This window comes from Alligator mississippiensis, chromosome 4 (assembly GCF_030867095.1).
Source record: "Alligator mississippiensis isolate rAllMis1 chromosome 4, rAllMis1, whole genome shotgun sequence".
In the NCBI taxonomy this organism is placed as follows: Eukaryota; Metazoa; Chordata; order Crocodylia; family Alligatoridae; genus Alligator; species Alligator mississippiensis.
The window spans coordinates 147,084,306-147,101,911 of NC_081827.1; the positions used below are offsets into that span (position 1 = coordinate 147,084,306).

General features: G+C 45.5%; 1 protein-coding gene across 3 annotated transcripts in view; it reads left to right on the top strand.

Moving 5' to 3' along the window:
* Positions 1–11,129: 11,129 nt before the first annotated feature.
* A2M (alpha-2-macroglobulin) overlaps positions 11,130–17,606 on the top strand; it is a 48,896-nt gene continuing 42,419 nt past the window's right edge. For 2 of the 3 annotated variants that reach the window (XM_019490286.2, XM_019490285.2), the window contains exons 1-5: positions 11,130–11,438; positions 11,965–12,148; positions 12,569–12,725; positions 14,884–14,936; positions 16,495–16,515. In XM_019490286.2, the coding sequence (XP_019345831.1) occupies positions 11,374–11,438; positions 11,965–12,148; positions 12,569–12,725; positions 14,884–14,936; positions 16,495–16,515 (480 nt within the window). In that variant the 5' untranslated portion in view covers positions 11,130–11,373. The remainder of the gene's footprint in view (positions 11,439–11,964; positions 12,149–12,568; positions 12,726–14,883; positions 14,937–16,494; positions 16,516–17,606) is intronic. The other variant, XM_006277280.4, reaches the window with a different exon arrangement.

Genomic DNA, 17,606 nt, shown 5'->3' on the forward strand with positions numbered 1-17,606 from the left:
ATAAAAGGTCAACTGCAGTAAATCTATGGATGCTATATGTACATTATTGTAGCTGTCTTTAATTTCAAGGTGAGTATTTTCAAACTTGTTCTTTATTTCTATGTGCTCAGGAAAAATAGGGTCTGACAGTAAAAAGTGGAGGTAACAGGTTGCTGGGAGAGGGCAGAGGGCAAGGGGGCTGTATGACCTCGCCCCTTGTCCCCGAGTTATTTTTCCTGCTGTAGCAGTGGGAAGGAGACAAAACCAAGGCAAACCCCCAATAATTAGATTCTATATCTGGAAAATTATAACACATTTATAAATGTTCTCTATATAAAATCTAATCATTGGGAGCTAGTCTTAATTTAAGGGTCATCTTATTTTTGGCAACCATTGATCCTTCCAGATCATGATGTATGCATGAGAGGTCACCCAGACTTCCAATGCATAGGCCTAGGCAGGAGTTTTTTTGGAGGAGTGGAGGCTGCTCAGACCTTCCATCCCCCTTTAGGCCACTAAGACAAAATCCAAAGGCTAGAGTAAATCCAGACATTTGGTGCCTCCATGGCTGTATTTGTATAAGCATCCAGGAACTGGACCCCTGTGTGGCAGACAAGGATTCTACCACTGAACCACAGGGGACTCCCAGGTCATTTTATATTCAAGTAAACATGGTACATAAAAGGACTGTGGCAGTCTCCACTTTCCAAATAGGATTGAACAGAAAGTCCTTCTCAATAAGGACATTGATTTCAGCAACATGAGGCACGCACTCAGATGCAATCACCCTCTACCTTCATCATCGAGACCTCCAGGGCTAATCTTTGGAGTGGGTCGGTGCCCACAGAAGTGGCTGAATCTGAAGTGGCACATTTCAGCTGACAGAGGGAGAACAGCAGTCACTACCACTCATTGTCTTGGGGGAGGTTTTGCTGTACGTCTCTTGCTTATCCAGCTCTGAGCCATGGTGATATTGTGCCTGCCTTAGGAGGGGGTAATGTGTACATTGAGGCTTGGGAGAGAATCTCATGGATTGGGTTTGTCATCTGGATTTTGAACATGGGTTTGGGAATGTCATTATGCAGCCATCAGGAATTGGCTACGTCTGGATCCCTGGGGTCCATGTGCAGCTGTACTCTAAGCAACCTGCACAACTCTTCCCTGACAGGTAATGGAGATAATTTGGCTCTGGCATCTACCCTATTTCCATTCCCTAGAGTCATATTCAAGCTGGATCTACTCTACAAGGTTTGGCTGCAATAGTAGCATTAGTAGAACTGTGAAAAAAATCATACCCCTAACAACATAGCTGTGCTGACAGAGCCCTCCCCCGCCCCCCTTGTAGATGACACCTACACTAAAAAAAGGAGTCCTTTTGTAATACCGGCAAATCCTTTGGGGTGTGGACTAGCACTCATGTCTTTACAAGCAGCACAAGCTTGGATTAGCTACACAGGCCTAGTACTACTCCTTTCAGGCAGTGCCAGGTGGGTCACACTATACGGGTAAAAGGACAATTTGGCCAGTACACCTGCGTCTACTTTTGTGATACTTCTACAAGCGACATCAGTCATGGATCCCACCTCCTCCAGCTCCTGACCAACAAAAGCTAGACCAGTAGAAGTCTACTGTAGGTAAAACTGCTGTAGAGACCTCAAACCTCTCCAGAAATGAGAGGAACCACTTTAGAGAGACTTCCCCTAGCTCCTCTGCATCTTTCACACAGCCATGAGCAGAAGCCAGGCCTCCTGGCTCTTCCTGGCCCCTGGGTGACTCCTGCCCCTATGTCACAGGCCCTTCAGATGAGCAATAACATCAGAGTAATATAACAAAGAGCAGCAGCTCCATAATTTAGTTCCACACTACTGAAATGCTATCCTTTAACCAGTGATGGTCCCAGAACTGTTTTGAGGTGGCTGAAAGCCAGGGCTATTCTTAGATATAAGGGAAAAAATTGTTGGTGTGCTCTCAGTCTGCTAGCTTAGAAAATTGCCTGACAGCTTTACCTGGGCCTGTATGTCCCAGAACAATTAAAGAAGTCCTGTATGCTTGACTAGGGAGGCCATCAGCCAAACAGGACCTTGGTTCAGCATTGTTCCACAGCCACCTGGACCAAAGCAAGCATTACGACCTTCCCTTTGTTTAAGCAAATTGTTACAATCCATATGGCTGAAACAAGGTTTCTAGGGAGTATTAATAGGTAAAGTCAAGGAATGCTTCGCTGCCTTCCAATTAATTTTTCATTGCTCTAATTAGGAAGCTTCATTGTGGTAATCCCCCTTGAAATGAAGCAATTATCATGTTAACCAGGAAGGAATGAATGCCTTCACTCAGCCTGTCTCTGCTGCAGCCAAAGGTGTGACTGAAGCTCTGGTAAACTGGTCCAACTCCCTCTTCCAAATTAGCAAGTGCAGGGAGTACAAGCAGGGCAGCAGCAACAGTGTGGAGTATAGTACAGGCCAACTGCTCAAGTGTTTTCCCAACTTCTTACACTGTTTTATTTGGCCAATGCTGAGCTCTTCACTGCTTTAGGCTTGCAGACCCCTAAACAAGCTGCAATTCCACCTTGGATTGCAGTGTAGGTGCACTGTAACAGGTAACTGTTCTGGGCCGAGCTAAACTGTGACCCGTGCACCTGTTCCGGAGGCAACCACCCGCCTTCTCGCCTGCCACGCCTTGTTGTTAATTCATTAGTTGATGTTAATTAGCGGGAGGCTGCCATTGTACTGCCCCGTTGCCAGGGGGCGCTATCTGCGGCTCTTATCCTCCCCAGTACTGCAGCCCAAGCCTCGCAGATGGAATATCTGTTATGTCTCGGCCTTTTTCCCCAATCAGGACCCTCTTTGGGCCTTCTCAAGTGTCATCGCCCTCTCTCGGGCCTTCTCTGTGCCGTCGCCCTCTCTCAGGGCCTTCTTAAGTGTTGCCTCCTTCTCTGGGGCCTTCTCTGCACTGCTGCCCTCTCCTCGGGCCTTCTTAAGTGCTGCTCCTTTCCTCTGGGGCCTTCTCCGCACTGCTGCCCTCTCCTCGGGCCTTTGTAAGTGCTGCCCCCTCTCTGGGGCTCGCCACGCCCACGCTAGGGCCTCTCAGTAACGCTCCATCTCTGGGGCTCGCCACGCCCGCACTGGGCTTCTCGATAACACCCCCTCTCTGGGGCTTGCCACACCCGCACTGGGCTTCTCAATAAGGCACTCCCCTCTCTGGGGCTCGCCGTGCCCACGCTTGGGCTTCTCAAATGCCCCTCTCCGGGGCTGGGGTCTATGCACCCCGTGTGCTGTGCCCGCTGGCGCTGGGGTCCTCACGCTACTGTGGGTCCCCTATGAGGCCTCCTCCAACCCCTAATAGCCTCACCCAAACCACCAGTGATAGACAACAAAGCAGAACACAAACTCAAGCCTCTTGGCTACAACTTAAATATAAGCCGCCTGGCTATAACAACGTTACTCGGACACCATAGTGCTGCCACCCTTTACTCTGGTGAAGCTGTACCTGCAGTCAGGCTGCTTCTCGCATCTTAACTCCAGGAGCTCCTGCTCCTGCTCCTGCTCCTGCTCCTGCTCCTGCTCCTGCTCCTGCTCCTGCTCCTGCTCCTGCTCCTCTGGCTGCTGGCAGGGAACTGCCTCTGGCCTCAGCTCCTGGGCTTTATAAAGGCCCGGTCCTGCCCCCTCTGGTCAGCTGACCTTCCCTGGTTGCCCTGGCAACCCACAGCTGTGCTCCTTAGTCACTGCTAGGGCTCCTTCCCTAGTAGTTTTCCCCTCTTCAGGCACAGGGCACCTGAGTGCTCTGTGACATGCACCCATGAACACTCCCCTCTACTCTGCCTGATCTCAGTGGGAGAAGAAAATATCAGTGGTGAGCAAAAGTAAGAGGGAATCTGAGCAGTCCAAGCTCCCAGAGAAAATGATCCAGCCAGCTAGCTTACAAGCCCTCCACAAGGGGAGGAGATGTGATTCTCCAGAAACTGTCAGAAGGCTTGTACAGGGTCACTGTTGGGAGAAGCCCTCTGACCACTCCTGAAGGAGCATAAGAGTGGCCTTTGCCAAAATAAAAGCTCTTTCTTGTTACTGTGGAACTCCACACTGGGTTATGCCCTCACACACAGTAAGCACTGTAACAAGGTTGTGAGGTTGTATGTCTAATCATAGTTTTATAAAGGTATATCTTTCCTGTCGCTTTCAAGATTAGTTTACAATCAACAATAAGATCTTTATTACTGGTTAATTTTAGTGGTGATCCCAATTCTCTCCTGCCATGTCTTGATGGAAAAAAATATGGTTTTTAATTTTTTTTTCAAGAGGGATAGATTTAAACACCAATATATAGACCCTGAAAATGTTAACTTATCTTGTAGCACTGATTCTTGAAATCCTATTCCAAGGTTAGGTAAATTCTACCATTCTTATTATAAAAACTCACAGTGGTCCAATTTTTTTTCTATTAAGTGTCTTTTATTATTTTAATTACATAACACACATTATTATGTTTTTTTAGTAGTTCAGAAATGTCTCTTCCAATTCCTTTCAGACAGTCTCTTCAGACTCAGACAACTACAATATCCTGTATATATAAAAATAAGGATCAACTGCAAAACAAAACCCTAGTGAGATGATGTAACTCTGTGCACTCTTCTCTTACGGAGATACCTATTGAGTCATAAAATGCTTTTCCGACGTTGTTCCCGGCTATCTGCCTCAGGAACTCAAATCTTTTAAAATCTGTAAGGTTCAATAAATTCCACTTCACTTTTGTTTCAGTTGTTTTTTTAATATAAAAAACTTAAAAGAAAAGCTTTACTTGCTTCTGTGGGGTTCTTGCATTCATCCCAAGTTTTTTCAGTTTTTATAACTCTCCTCCCTCGATGAGTCTTCCACCAGAGCCAATTTCTGCCTCTTGAAACTCTTGAAAGGTGGGGGGTGAAGTTCACCCCAGAAGCTCCTGTCTATGTGTATCTTCCATATTAATGTGGGCTTAAGGCCCACCCAGCGAACTAATAGCCTGTTTTGGGGCCAAAGGGTGAAAGGTATAACTAATTTATTGGGATAACAAAAGCAAAAACAGGATAGGAGTTACATGGGGGTCAAAATGTGAAAATAAATTCTCCAGAGGGGGGACACTGAGCAGAGTCCTCTGGCCCACACCCACCAGTCCTCAAAGGCATCCAAGGAGCTGATGGACACTGCCCACTGGTGCTCTGCCCAGAAACATGCTCAGACAAGTGAGAGGTGAGCTGTGCCTAAGAACTTTGCAAAAAAGGTGGCAAAAAGGCTGCAGAGGGTGCAATAGCTTTTCCAAACAGAGGGTATGCTGTGCACAGTGCATGCTCTTTACTGAAGAATATGAACTGTAACCAGAGTTCCCATTGCAAAACTTGATTGCAAAACTCTGATTGTTTACTGTGGAAACATAAAAGTTGATGGAGGGAAAAGCAGCTGGGAGAGAAGCTGCAGGAGAGCTACACCAGCCTGGAGAGAGGGTCAGAGACTCATCTCCTTCTCCCCCAGGGGGAACTGAGTTTAGGCTTGCTGGAGAGCAGACTTCAGGACAGAGGAGAGCCTGAGTCATCCCAGGAGATGATTCCCCACCCAGGTTGAAGCTGTGGAATCAGGAAAACAGGTACCCAGGGAAAGAGTGGGGAGGGATTGGTGAACTATCTGGGAGCTGGGAGAAGCTGTCTGGTCAGGAACCTGCAGAGGGAAGTCCTGTTTGGGCTGGAAAGATTTGTACAGCAGGGACAGAGGCCTGCAGAGGAATCTCCTGTCTGCATGTGGAGGTGCTGGTGGAAAGAGGCAGCCAGAGAAAGAACGGGGCTGTGAGAATCCCAAATCTGCATGGCTGTGTGAGGGGACACTTAACCCCTAGTGTTTGTAGGAGGAGATTTTTTCAGAAAGAAACTAAAAAAAAGAAGCCTATTGCCTGCAGTGGCTGATTGAAGACTTTTTTTTTTTTTTGCTGAGTTACCAAGGAAGAGCAAAAAGTCCACCTTTCCTGGAGCAGCAAAAGCCTTGACTCTACCACCTAGTGGTGGATCATAGTTAAAGCAGTATTGCCATTTATCGTTATGTGAAGGGGAGTGTGGCTAGAGGGAAGTCAACCTGGGTTATGGGGCGGGAACTGTTTTAAAGTGTTATAACTAGGTGAATGTAATCATTGAGGTGGTTTGATGCACGTGGGACCACCAAGTGTGGTGGAATTATTCATCTGTTGTTGCAATTGTCAATTCTAGTCAAATTGTTGGTTTTATTATTATGAACTATTATTATGAATTATTATGAATATTGACTTTTCATTCCATCCAGGAAGAGCACACACCAACTGCTGAAACTTCCTTAGCCTGACAAAGGGTTTTTGAACCCAAAAGCTTGCTTAATAACTTTTCTCCAACTATTTGGGTTGGTCTAATAAAAGATATTAAATTCACCCAAGGAACCTTGTCTGCCTTGATATTATATACACACACATATATATCTCTTCTCTTGATTAATCTTCTCTTTTCTGCATATTGTTGTGTATAATAAAGAAACCCATTTGTTTATTGGACTTAAAGTAAATTCTAGGGCAGTGAGGTTGAGGGACACACCTCTTCAACGGACACCTCAGTCAGCAGACCTGCCTGAGGTGGGTCCCAGGGCTACTGGCACCCTGGGGATCCAGAATGCGGCATATCGCCCAGCCTAGAGTGCCAGCAAGGGTTATTTATATATAGTTGGACAATGTTTTATTGATATTTTTACAAATTTAAAGTAATTTGGAAGCCTACCAGTGTCTCTATCATCATAATAAAATAAATTCTAAATATCTAGATGTTTTGATGTTTGTTTTTGGTTTTCTTATCATAGAACAGTTAGAGCGCCCCCTGACCCCTTCACTAACTAGGATGTGGGGACAGCTGCCCCTACAGCCACAGCTCCTGCTGCTGTGAGTGAGCTGTGGGCCATGCAGGGGGGCTGGGGCCCTGAGGGGGGGCATGTGGGCCCTGTGGGCTATGGGTGGAGGCAGCCACCCCTTCCAAGCTGTTCCCCCATGGTCCCCTGCACCCTCACAGTACCCGCCCCTTCCAGCCCCCCCCCCACCTGCTACTTACGTGGAATGGAGTCCAGGTGAAAGTTGCTGCAGCCTGCATCACTGTTTGCCCAGTGTACTGCAGCATTGAGGCAAGGGGCAGGCATAGAGATGCTCTGATTGGCATCTCTGTGGAGGACCTGAGCCTCCAGTTGCCCCTGGGCACAGTCTTGGACCATGCCTTGCCCCACTATTTTTTCAGTCTGGAGAACGCTTTTTTTGTTCCCAGCATGCCTCTTGCTCAAACCGCTTTGAGACATGGGAAGAGGCATGTGTGGGCTCTTCTGGATGTGCCCCATGAGGACGCAGAACCCATGTGAGGTTTTTCCGTGTGACAGCTAACACCTGGCCTAGGTAAATTCAGGTGCTCAAACCGAAGGGTCATCACCCAATGTAATTCTGAAGCTTTGAGAAGGTGGAGGTGGGAAAGAATAAACATTCAGACATCAGCAACTAATACCAGACTCAGTGGGCACATCTACCTGAGATGCTGCTGCCCAATATTTACTGCACATTTCTTTAGTACTTGTATGAACATCTTTTACGTGACACTGCTGCACAGTAGCCTAATACTACTGTGCAGTAGCATAATTAGCACTGTCTGCATTGTGACATGCTACTGTGCAATGTTTTTTGGCTACTGCGCAGTCAGCATTTCATGTAGACATGCCCACTAAGGCTAGGGACAGACATTACACATGAGCAGGTTTAAGTGATCAGAAACTGGTTTAAACCTGTAACAGAAAAGATGTTCAGTCCACATAAACCAGTTTGAAACTGGCTGAAACCGGTTTGAGATAAGCCTGGCTGAATGTAGTATCACACTTAACTGATTGGCTCCAACTGGTTTATGCAATGTCTGTCCCAGATCCCTTGCTGGTTTAAGATAAACCAGACTCCCCTACGACACTGGCATGCTCTCTAGGCTAGGCGGGGCTCTCTGCTCCACAGCAGGGCTGGCCCCTCCCCTCTGCTTCATCACTGGAACTCCAACAGAGACTTCAGGCATCTGCCTGGCTTCTCTCTGCTAAACAGGGATTATTCACCCCCATCCCTCTGCTTTTCACAGACACCTCTCAGTATTAGCTAACAGACCACATGCTGGCTACAGTCCATGCTGTGAGAGATGACAAAGACAGACAGGCTTTTTGGAGCTAATCAACAGATAGCTGGTAATGTCCTTCCTTGGAAAAGCTGTTTAAGAAGAGCTTGAATAAATGGAGAAAGGCTTTGTTTTCTTAATGAGTTGATAAACATTGAGTTACAGGTTATAAACATTCACTGCTGGGCTGCTCAGGAGGGGGAGGGGAACCCCTCCTTAGTCCTGCTGGTCCTGGCCATGCCCCCCACTCCTCAGCTCAGCACTGTTCAAGGAAATGGAGGGCTGTTCTAGCACCCCCTGGCTTCTAGCCTGAGACACTGCAGGCATGTGCCTGCATTTTTTCAGTCCATGTCTGTGCCGTTACAAACCAGTTTAGCCTACCCAGGTTAGACTAACCTGGAAAGATTGAATCAATTCAGGCTCAGGCTTTTTGAATGTCTGTCCCTGGCCTAAGCCAGAGAGGTAGGCAGTAATATAGCAATAATTTTGATAAGGATTATACTAAAATGAAAACTCCAAGCTGCAGACTGAATTTTTCCTGTTACTCTGCTGCCAGGAGCATTGCCATTCTGTCTCTGTTGGAAACAGGCCGCACACAGTTAACTCTCACTTCTCAATCAGTAAAAAAACTCCAACCTGCTGCCATCCTGTTTCCAGAGCTGGGCAAGGAAAAGAACTGAACCTTGAATGCTGCTTCTCGTCCTTGTAAGTAAATAACTAATAGCAGTAACTCTGAAATGGGGAAATTTCCACACCTATCTGTATATGAGTACATAAACATTTTCAGTGGAAAACATGGTTGACCAACAAAGGGGCCATTCAGGAGCAAAAGTAGCTTGACAGTGAAAGCATGTGAGCATGTGTTTTTGTAAATATTTGATGATAAAAAATCCCTTTCTTTAAAAAAAATCACTTTCTCAAGAATCTGCATGAAGTGAAATTTTGAGGATGAGCTACCTGGTCTGTTCACGAAAGGGGAAAAATCCTCGCCTGGCTCCAGGAAGATGCATGCGTCATTCCCATAATGATTTATTGTCAATTCATCCTAATGCTTCTACACCAATGCTTCTACACCAAGGACTTAGCCAAGCCACAGAGCATGGTGGTTTCTGGCCCTCAAGTCTTCCTTGTTTGATTTTAAACAAAGGATGTTGAGAATCTCCGCGTTCCATTCAGCTGCACCTTCCCTTTGTGCTGGTGTGTGTTACCACTAGATTCTCCATCAGCAGTATGACTGTTAGAGAGCTTGGAGAGCCTTGAGCATGAGGCATCCAATGATGAAACGTATGGATCACTGCTGCCCTGCAGGGATAATCAGGTCTTGTTACAGCCTGCACATATAAAAAGATAACATGGTTGTTGCCAGCACTTAACAATAGGGAGTTCAGCTTTAAAAAAAGCACTTTATCCTCCCTTCATCAAGGTATGTTAGGGCAGGAAAGCTGCACACTATAAGCAGAAAAAGGCCTTACGTGTCTGAGGGCACCTGTGGGTTTACTTAGGTCAGACATTTCATTTGACCCATTGATTAACTCTTTAGAATTGGTTTCAGAAAGTTACTCTTCTGATTAGGGATGTGGATTGTAGTGGGTGATAATGGATCATAGGGGTGGGAACTAGAAGGACAGAAACATAGTCATAGGGGGGCCATAACAGAAACCAATTTTCCTTGTTTTATAAGGAGTTAATTACTGTGGAAGTCTTGTAAATAGTCTTGAGGGTAGCTGTTGCACTAGGTAGTTTGTATGTTTGTATGCTGTACTACCAACCTCTAGTAAGTGGAATTGGAATGGGTCAACTCTAGAGGCCATCTGTTCCTTGAGCTATTGAAGCTGCCATGGTGCCAAAGAAATGGGCCAAATTCTTCTTGCAGAGTATGGGGTAGTTACAATTCTGGTGTTACTGGTTGCTGCAGGTTTGTTACTCTTTTATAATACTTATCAGTATATTACCATTTACATAAATAGGGAATCGAGCTTCACTGCTGCGGTGTGAGGTTGGTATTACTGGACCTAGATTATATAGTAGGAGAAAATGAGACAAAGAAAATGGCTCGCCTAAGGTCACACAACAAAGTAGTGTTGGAGAAGAGAGCGTGACTGTCTTATGTCTGCTTAAACTATAAATCTATCTTGAACTGGCTCTAGGGTAAAACAGTTTAATTCCAATGCCAGCATGCTAAGATAAATGACAGTCAAAACCATCAAACCAGGGTTTTCCAATTTTGTTTACCTTTGGTCAGCTGGGGTAGGATGGAGAAAGTTGGGCTTTTTTTCCCTCTGAACAATTCATTCCTTAAGTTGGAACAAGATTGCCAGTTAAAGTAAGGGGATTCCCTACTTACCAGACTTGAGTAATTTCCTTTGCAAGTACTTGTATCCTACCTAGGGGAAAAAACTGCAACCCAGGAGCACTAGCCCTATCATTTGGATCATTTTAATACTGGAGTGGACAAAGCCTTAAATAACTGACTGCCTGGAACAATCTTGGATTGGCCAAGATAAGAAGAAGAGTAAGAAGTAACGTCCCAAATGTTTTTCTAGTTCTGGTTTCTCTGTTCTTAGGTCTCATCATCTGAGGCAAAATTCAAGATAACAGCAAAGCCAAGAAGAAGGGAGAGCAATGGACACTTCTTTGGCAGTTCACTTCTGCACACAGATTTCAGCAAAGCTCCAGCATCAAAATATGTATGTAAAGATAATCCACTTTAATCAGCCTGTAACCCTGGTAGGTAAATTCCTTCAGAATCACAGGTGACAGGGGGAAAAAAAGAAAAGAAAAGAAAGGAAAGGAAAAAAACCCTCTGCGTTAAACTAGTCTGACAGGCTCATTCTGCTTTGGGTCATTTCCTGCTTTTTCATGCCACATCAGTTTAAAAAGCAAAGCTCCACTCCCTGCATGCAAGGTCACTGGTGACATTTTGCAGACATGATTACAGAACTGCAGCAAAATGATGCAATGTGGGGGATTATGAACTGGTTTGGGTTGCAGTCGGTTTTGGGGAGGTCCTTGGGATAGGTGGGATGGACAAGGATCTCCACCCCTTGCTGGGATTATAAAGTCACCAGCATCTCAGAAGGGAGAATGAGAGGAGCTGAAGAACGGCCTCTCACATTACAGCTCTGAAGGAGGAATGATGAAGTGCTACTAAGCCTGCGGACAACAAGCCATCCTACAGGAGAAGATTCCCACCCTGCAATTCTCACCCTGCCTTTCCTTTGTCTTCATCGGCAAACATGTGGCTGAGATTTCTTTTGGGTGCCTTTCTCCTGCATGTAACAGCTGGACAGACTCCTGAGCTGTAAGAAATCACATGTTCTTTACTCAGGGAAGTGAGGTGATAGTTCTGCTGCTGCCCACACCATTCCTATTTGGAGATCTAGGCTAAACTCTAACTTGAGTTAGTAAATGAAAGTGATGTGGGCTCTCATTTTATACAAAATGGATATTTTGCCTATTGGAAAACTGTCACTAAATTTGACATGTCTGAACCTAGAGGCTTAAGAAAGGAACTAAAAGGGAGAGGCAGCATTATAACTGTGGTTTTATTGGATTCATATAACTAAGTGCTGTACTATAGATGAAGGGGGACTGGCAGAGGTGCATAGGGAGCCCAAGACTGGGCCAACAGGAGCACTGTAGGGCAGCAGTGAGGAGCACTGGTAGAGCTGTACAGGGTTCTGTGAAGGACATGAGTCTGTTTTTAAAGATCCCACAATGGAAAAGCTATTTACTTCTCAATAATCATTGCCTGGAGTTTACTGAATGAGTTGTTCCTCCTTGTCCTCCCACCTGCTCTGCTGTGCGGCTCCATGCGACATTCATAGGCAGTATGTCCTGATGGTCCCCTCAGTGCTGCAGAATGACTCTCCATATCAGCTCTGCCTGCAGTTCCTGAACCTCAACGAGTCTGTGTCTGTCAGCATTGTCCTGGAGTACAATGCTGTCAACACAACTATTTTTGATGAGATTATGAAGAAAAAGGATGCTTTCCAATGCAACACAATCACGGTAGAGACTTTTTTCCTTTTTATGTTGTTTGGTAGGGAGTGCAAAGTTTTCATGGGAAGTGCTCAAAATTAAAGAGTTGAGTTCATAATGTGCATGTGAGAATGACAGATAGAGACAGAGATGGGGGGAAAAGGGGAAGGGGCAGAAAAGCGTTATGGGACCAAGAGAGAAATTAGAGATGGAAGGAATGAGATGAGGTAAGGAAAGGAGAAAGATGACAGATACACTGTGGGAGAAGAAGAGAAAGATGGATTTAGGTGGAGAAGAAACAGGAAACATTCCAGAAAGAGACAGAGCAGCAGTAGAATTGGGGAAAGCTTCAACAGTTCACTCAGGACTGTGAGCGGTATTATTTAGCAGCTCCCAGAGTGAACAGTATAAGCTCAGGATCATCTCCCTTATGTTCTGGTTCCCTCTCAGGTTCCTCGTGCCACTTTTTCCCCCTTGGCCTTCATCACATTCTCTGCTGTGGGCCGCACAGTCCGCCTGTTAGAGAGGAGGTCAGTGGCGATTCAGAACACGGACAGCATTGTCTTCATCCAGACAGACAAGCCCATCTACAAACCAGGACAAACAGGTGGGCATGTGCTCTGCTTCACTTAATGTCATCTCCTTTGAGAACCGATTTTTTGACCTAGGGCAAGAGAAAGAAAGGGTCTGCAAAGTGCATGCCGGGCCAGCTAGCACCCTGAGCTTGGTTTGGTTGGTCTGCTTAGTGCTGTCTAGTAACATCAGGGTGAGGGTTGCCGTGAAGCTGGGAAAGCCAACCCCAGATACAGACAACATATGGAAGGTGGCCCATGACTCTCCCTCCTTTACTTGCTCTCTTTTCACATTCATAGCCCATGTCTCAGGCTACCCAGGTGTGAAGAAGGGCAACTTTCATAGCTGCTCCCTTAATGCTGGCAAGGCCCTGTGGCAAGGATGGGAAGGTTAGAGCACTGCCTAACCTGTCCTGTGCCAGGGCTGGGTTCTATTCTGAAAGTATAACTAATATCTGTCATGTGAGCGTCATCCTCTCCCCAGGGGGAGAGTGATGTGTGCAACATAGGGCTTCCTGTATTAGGCTTGTTTTTTTTGTTTTTTTGCTTGATCCACATGCTTTTATGGGCACCTATGCATGTGCCTGACGCCTGCTCCAGAGAGTTCTAGTTAGACTTGATTAATCAAGTCTGCTGGAGCAGTCTAATTAGAATGCTTTAGCAGCCTCAGTGTCATGTGTATTCAGCATCCCCAATTTCAAAATGGTGGTGGGGGTGCTTTAATTAAAGTTTGTCAAACAAGCTTTAGTTAAAGTGCACCCACCTTCATTTTGATGCGCGGGATGCTGAATACATGAGACATTGCAGGCATTTTAATTAGAGTGGCTTCTGAGAGCCACTCTAATTAAAACACCACCTTCCGCATCCCACCCCAGGGCACATGTAAAGATGCCCATGTGTTCATATCAGAGAGGGTAGGTGGAGAGTTTGTGATGGTTGTTCTGGGAGTTCACTTCACACGCTGGGGCTGTCCCATGCGACTGCCTCTGCCTCTTGTACAGGCAAGGTGGGGCTGCATCTTTAGAGTAGGGTGTTAAAATCCTGGCGGCCTCAAGCAAAAGGTGGAGCCCAGAGTGTTGATGGATGCTCCCTGTTGGGAGCTGCTGAAAATGGAAGGTTGCTGACCAAGCTGGCCAACTCAGGAGGTCCAGCCATGGGGCACATGCATGAGGATGGTGCTCCCTTTACCCTCAGTAACATGCCTGTGGTACTAGCTGCAATCAAGTGCAGCACTGCCAACACCAGCAGCACACGAATCCTGAGTCGGGACCCAAAATCATGAGACTAGCTTGTAGAATAAAAGATTGGATTAAAAAAAGAGCTCTTTTTATTTGCGTTCTAGTTTCTGAGCCTGCCTGTCTTTACATTCTCAAACTTTTCCTTGCAACTGTAAGAGCTGGAAACTTTTCAGACCTTGCGTTTGTGTATTGTGTCAGGTTCTCACGTGATTATTAACCAGGTCCAAGGAGCTGGAGTCATAAGAAGAATAAAAAATCAAATATCACATTAAAATCATCAGGTGCTTCAGGGAAACTGCATAAAGCAGGGCAATACAATTGTTTGAGCAAATTTAGGTAGTTTCTAATCACTGAGGGAGAAACAGACTGATCTAATATATTTGCCAGAGATGATATAGAGCAGGGGTTGAAAACTGGGGTACATGTACCCCTGGGGGTACTTGGGAAGGCCCTAGGGGGTACGTGTGGGCAGGCAAGGATGAAGCGCCGCCACCCACCACCCCGCACCACCGCATCCTAGGAGCAGGACTGGGGGGTGGGGGGTGAGGACAGTGGAACCCCTCTGTGGGCCACACAGGCACCGCCTGACTGGCCGGACGCAAGAGGGAGTTTGCACACAGCAGGTACTGCCATCACCCACAACTCTGTGCTGCTGCCGCTCCATGTCCAGCCATGTGCCACCCCTCCCCCCTCCAAACCCACCCCCCTCATTCCACATCCAGCCGCCAGGAGTACACTTATTAAAAAAGGTTGAAAACACCTAGCATAGAAAAATGTTAGCCCAGAGGACCCTCTTTACTGAGGACACATATATCATTTGCTACTTCCCAGTCCCTTTCTCAAGCAAGGAGAGCTACAGGAACCAACTGAACTGGTAGTTGCAGTGAAACTGGGACTGCTAGCTCAGTAGATATACCACAGCTAATGTTAATTGTTTGGTTTCCTGTCATTTCAGTGATGTTCCGTGTTGTTGCTCTGAACACCAGCTTCAGACCTGTTCAGGAAATGGTGAGTGTGACCACAAACCAGAACTTCCAAGGAATTCCAGGTGGATTTTAAACAGCTGAGAGACACCTCTCCAGCCCTTCCCCAGAACGTTGAATAAGGACTTGCCTGGGCCAGAATTGGAGTTTAATTATGCAGAAGGTGTGAACTAGAAACTTAGTTCAACCCATACAAAACCACTGTTGTGAAGTTGCAGTACAAGAGTGTGCATAGTTGCACCTGTTTGCTGCTTTGTTCATTAAATTCACTTCATCTCCTGCTGTTCCTACCTAGCAAGTCCTACTCATGGCTGCAGTCTCTCTAGCCACTAAGGTGGTAGAAAAAGTACACACTGGGTACATCTACATATTCATTAGTGCACAAATAGTTACTGTGAATTTAATTTAGTACTTTTGTAATGAACTACTAACTAAATGTGCCATAGCTAAAGTTACTGCAGTAGCGCCAGCACGCATTTTTTTTGTGCTGGTTACTGTGCAGTAGCCTAATAACACTGTGCAGTAGCGCCAGCACACATTTTTTTACTGTCATACTACTGCACAGTATTATTAGGCTACTGCACAGTAAGCATCTCATGTAGATGTGTTCACTGTTGCCCCTTCCAAACAACAGACCCTCTCCCATTGGGGATGAGGTAGCTATGGCAGTACATAGAGAGATTCTGACTGGCTTCCTTTCTGGAGAGAATATGTTTCCTATACCTTATTCTCACCCACTTTGTACAATAGAAAAGCAGACTTTGCTTAGCTGGATAGTACTGGATAAACCAAAAGTGCAGATAAATAAGACAGGGTGCAGATATATAAGAATCTACATGTGCTATTAGCACAGAGTAATAATCTCTGGCTCATATCGCATTGGATTTTATTGCTCCTGGACACCATGTTTGAATGTGCACCTGAGACCACAGTATGTTGAGCTGGGTTGGAGCAGCCCCAGCTGGCAGGGGCCCCAAGGGATCAGCCTCCCAGCCTGAAGCTGCTCCAACCCAGCTCAATGTGTTGCAATGTCTAGCCAGCAGGCAGCCCCTGCACTGAAGCACCCTCATGCCCCAGCCAGCCTCGTCAACATCTATATGTGCATAGCTGTGCACCAAAGAACTCCAGCATAGGATAGTACTTGTGTTTACAAATACTAACCTGCAGCAGAATTAATTAGTTTCCTCTTTCGCCTCATAGACCCGCACATGTAGACATTGAGACTTTACTGCAGAGCTAATTAGTCAGCTCCACAGTAAACTCTTTTAGATGCACCCACGAAGGACCTAGTTACTCCAGGTTTGAATCAAATCAGGTAAGATAACAATCTGTCCTAGTACATCCTTCATTTTCATTTCTTTAACATTTGGGCCCAAATCGTGTGGTCCTTACTCAAGTAAAATTATTAATAAGCCATCAGAATCTTACCTGAATAGTTACTTGGACTGCTAACATCTTCAATATTTATCATTCTAAGAGGTAACATTTTTACACAATTTCTATAATTCTGTCTGTAATACTGAAGAAGCTATTACTGTTTCCATAAATATTTAACATCTCTTTCCCTACTGTCTCTTTTTCAGTATCCTTTGATCACCATTCAGGTAAGACACTGTCTTTAAAACTGTTTATGTATAAAGGTAAAATCCAGAAAAAGTGTATATGGGGGGAGGAAAGGGAGAGAATAAGTATTCGCATGTCTGCACGCTTAGCTAGCCAAATTTTGTATGTATGCATGTGCCTGCGTGTGAGTCTGTGTGTGTATATACTTACCTGACCAAATTTGCCTCCAGTTTTACTGGGAGAAATATAAAATAACTCATGGAATTCAGTGGAACTATCCCAGCTTTACCAGCACATAAATACAATTAAAGTTATCCTGTCCATATGCGTATAATTATTTCCCCTCCTTCCCGTAAATTATTTGACTTGCTTTGTTTACACTTTGCATAACATGGCCCAGCTGAAAAGCTGTGAACAATTCTAGAAATGCAAAAATCTAGAACTCTCGGTTCAGAGACAATACCTTTTATTAGACCAATTAAGAAATCACAAAAAAAAAAAAAAAAAAATTTCTGCAAGATTTCAGGCTTACATGTCCTTCGTCGGGCTCAGGGAAAATTAAAGATGGTAAAAGTCCCCATAGGTAGGAAATAAACTTCATTTTTGCACTGAGGAACCTGAAGATGAAACTCTGTCCCTCTGGGTCCCTGAGAGTGTCTTTGTGAGTTGCTCTTTTTTTGTTCAGATCAGGCTGGAGTGGATTCCTTCCCTGGTGGTGTCAGATGGCAAGCAGGGAGGTGTAGAAATCTTTCTTGCTATTCAGCAATGAAGTGAACAGTTCTAGATAATTGATGCAATTGTTAGAGGCTTTTGTACATTGCAGTTCTTTGCTCCTTGCAGTTATATGGCATGTTGTGGGTTTTTTTGTAAACAGCAAAAAAGCCCCACTGCTCCTCCAAGTAGCACGCCTGCAGGATTTCACTTTGTCCAGTAGAGTGTAGCCATTGCTTTGTGCGTACAGTGAAATTTCAACAGTGCATTGTTCCTGACTAATGATCTGTAGAGTGCCAGGAAATGTCCAAAAAGTTTCTCAGTTTAAGCAGGCCAGACTGTAATCTGTGATTGGGGTGGGGGAGCTGCGGACTGCCCCTCACCCACACGGCCTCCTCCCCTCTCTTCACAGCTGGAGAAA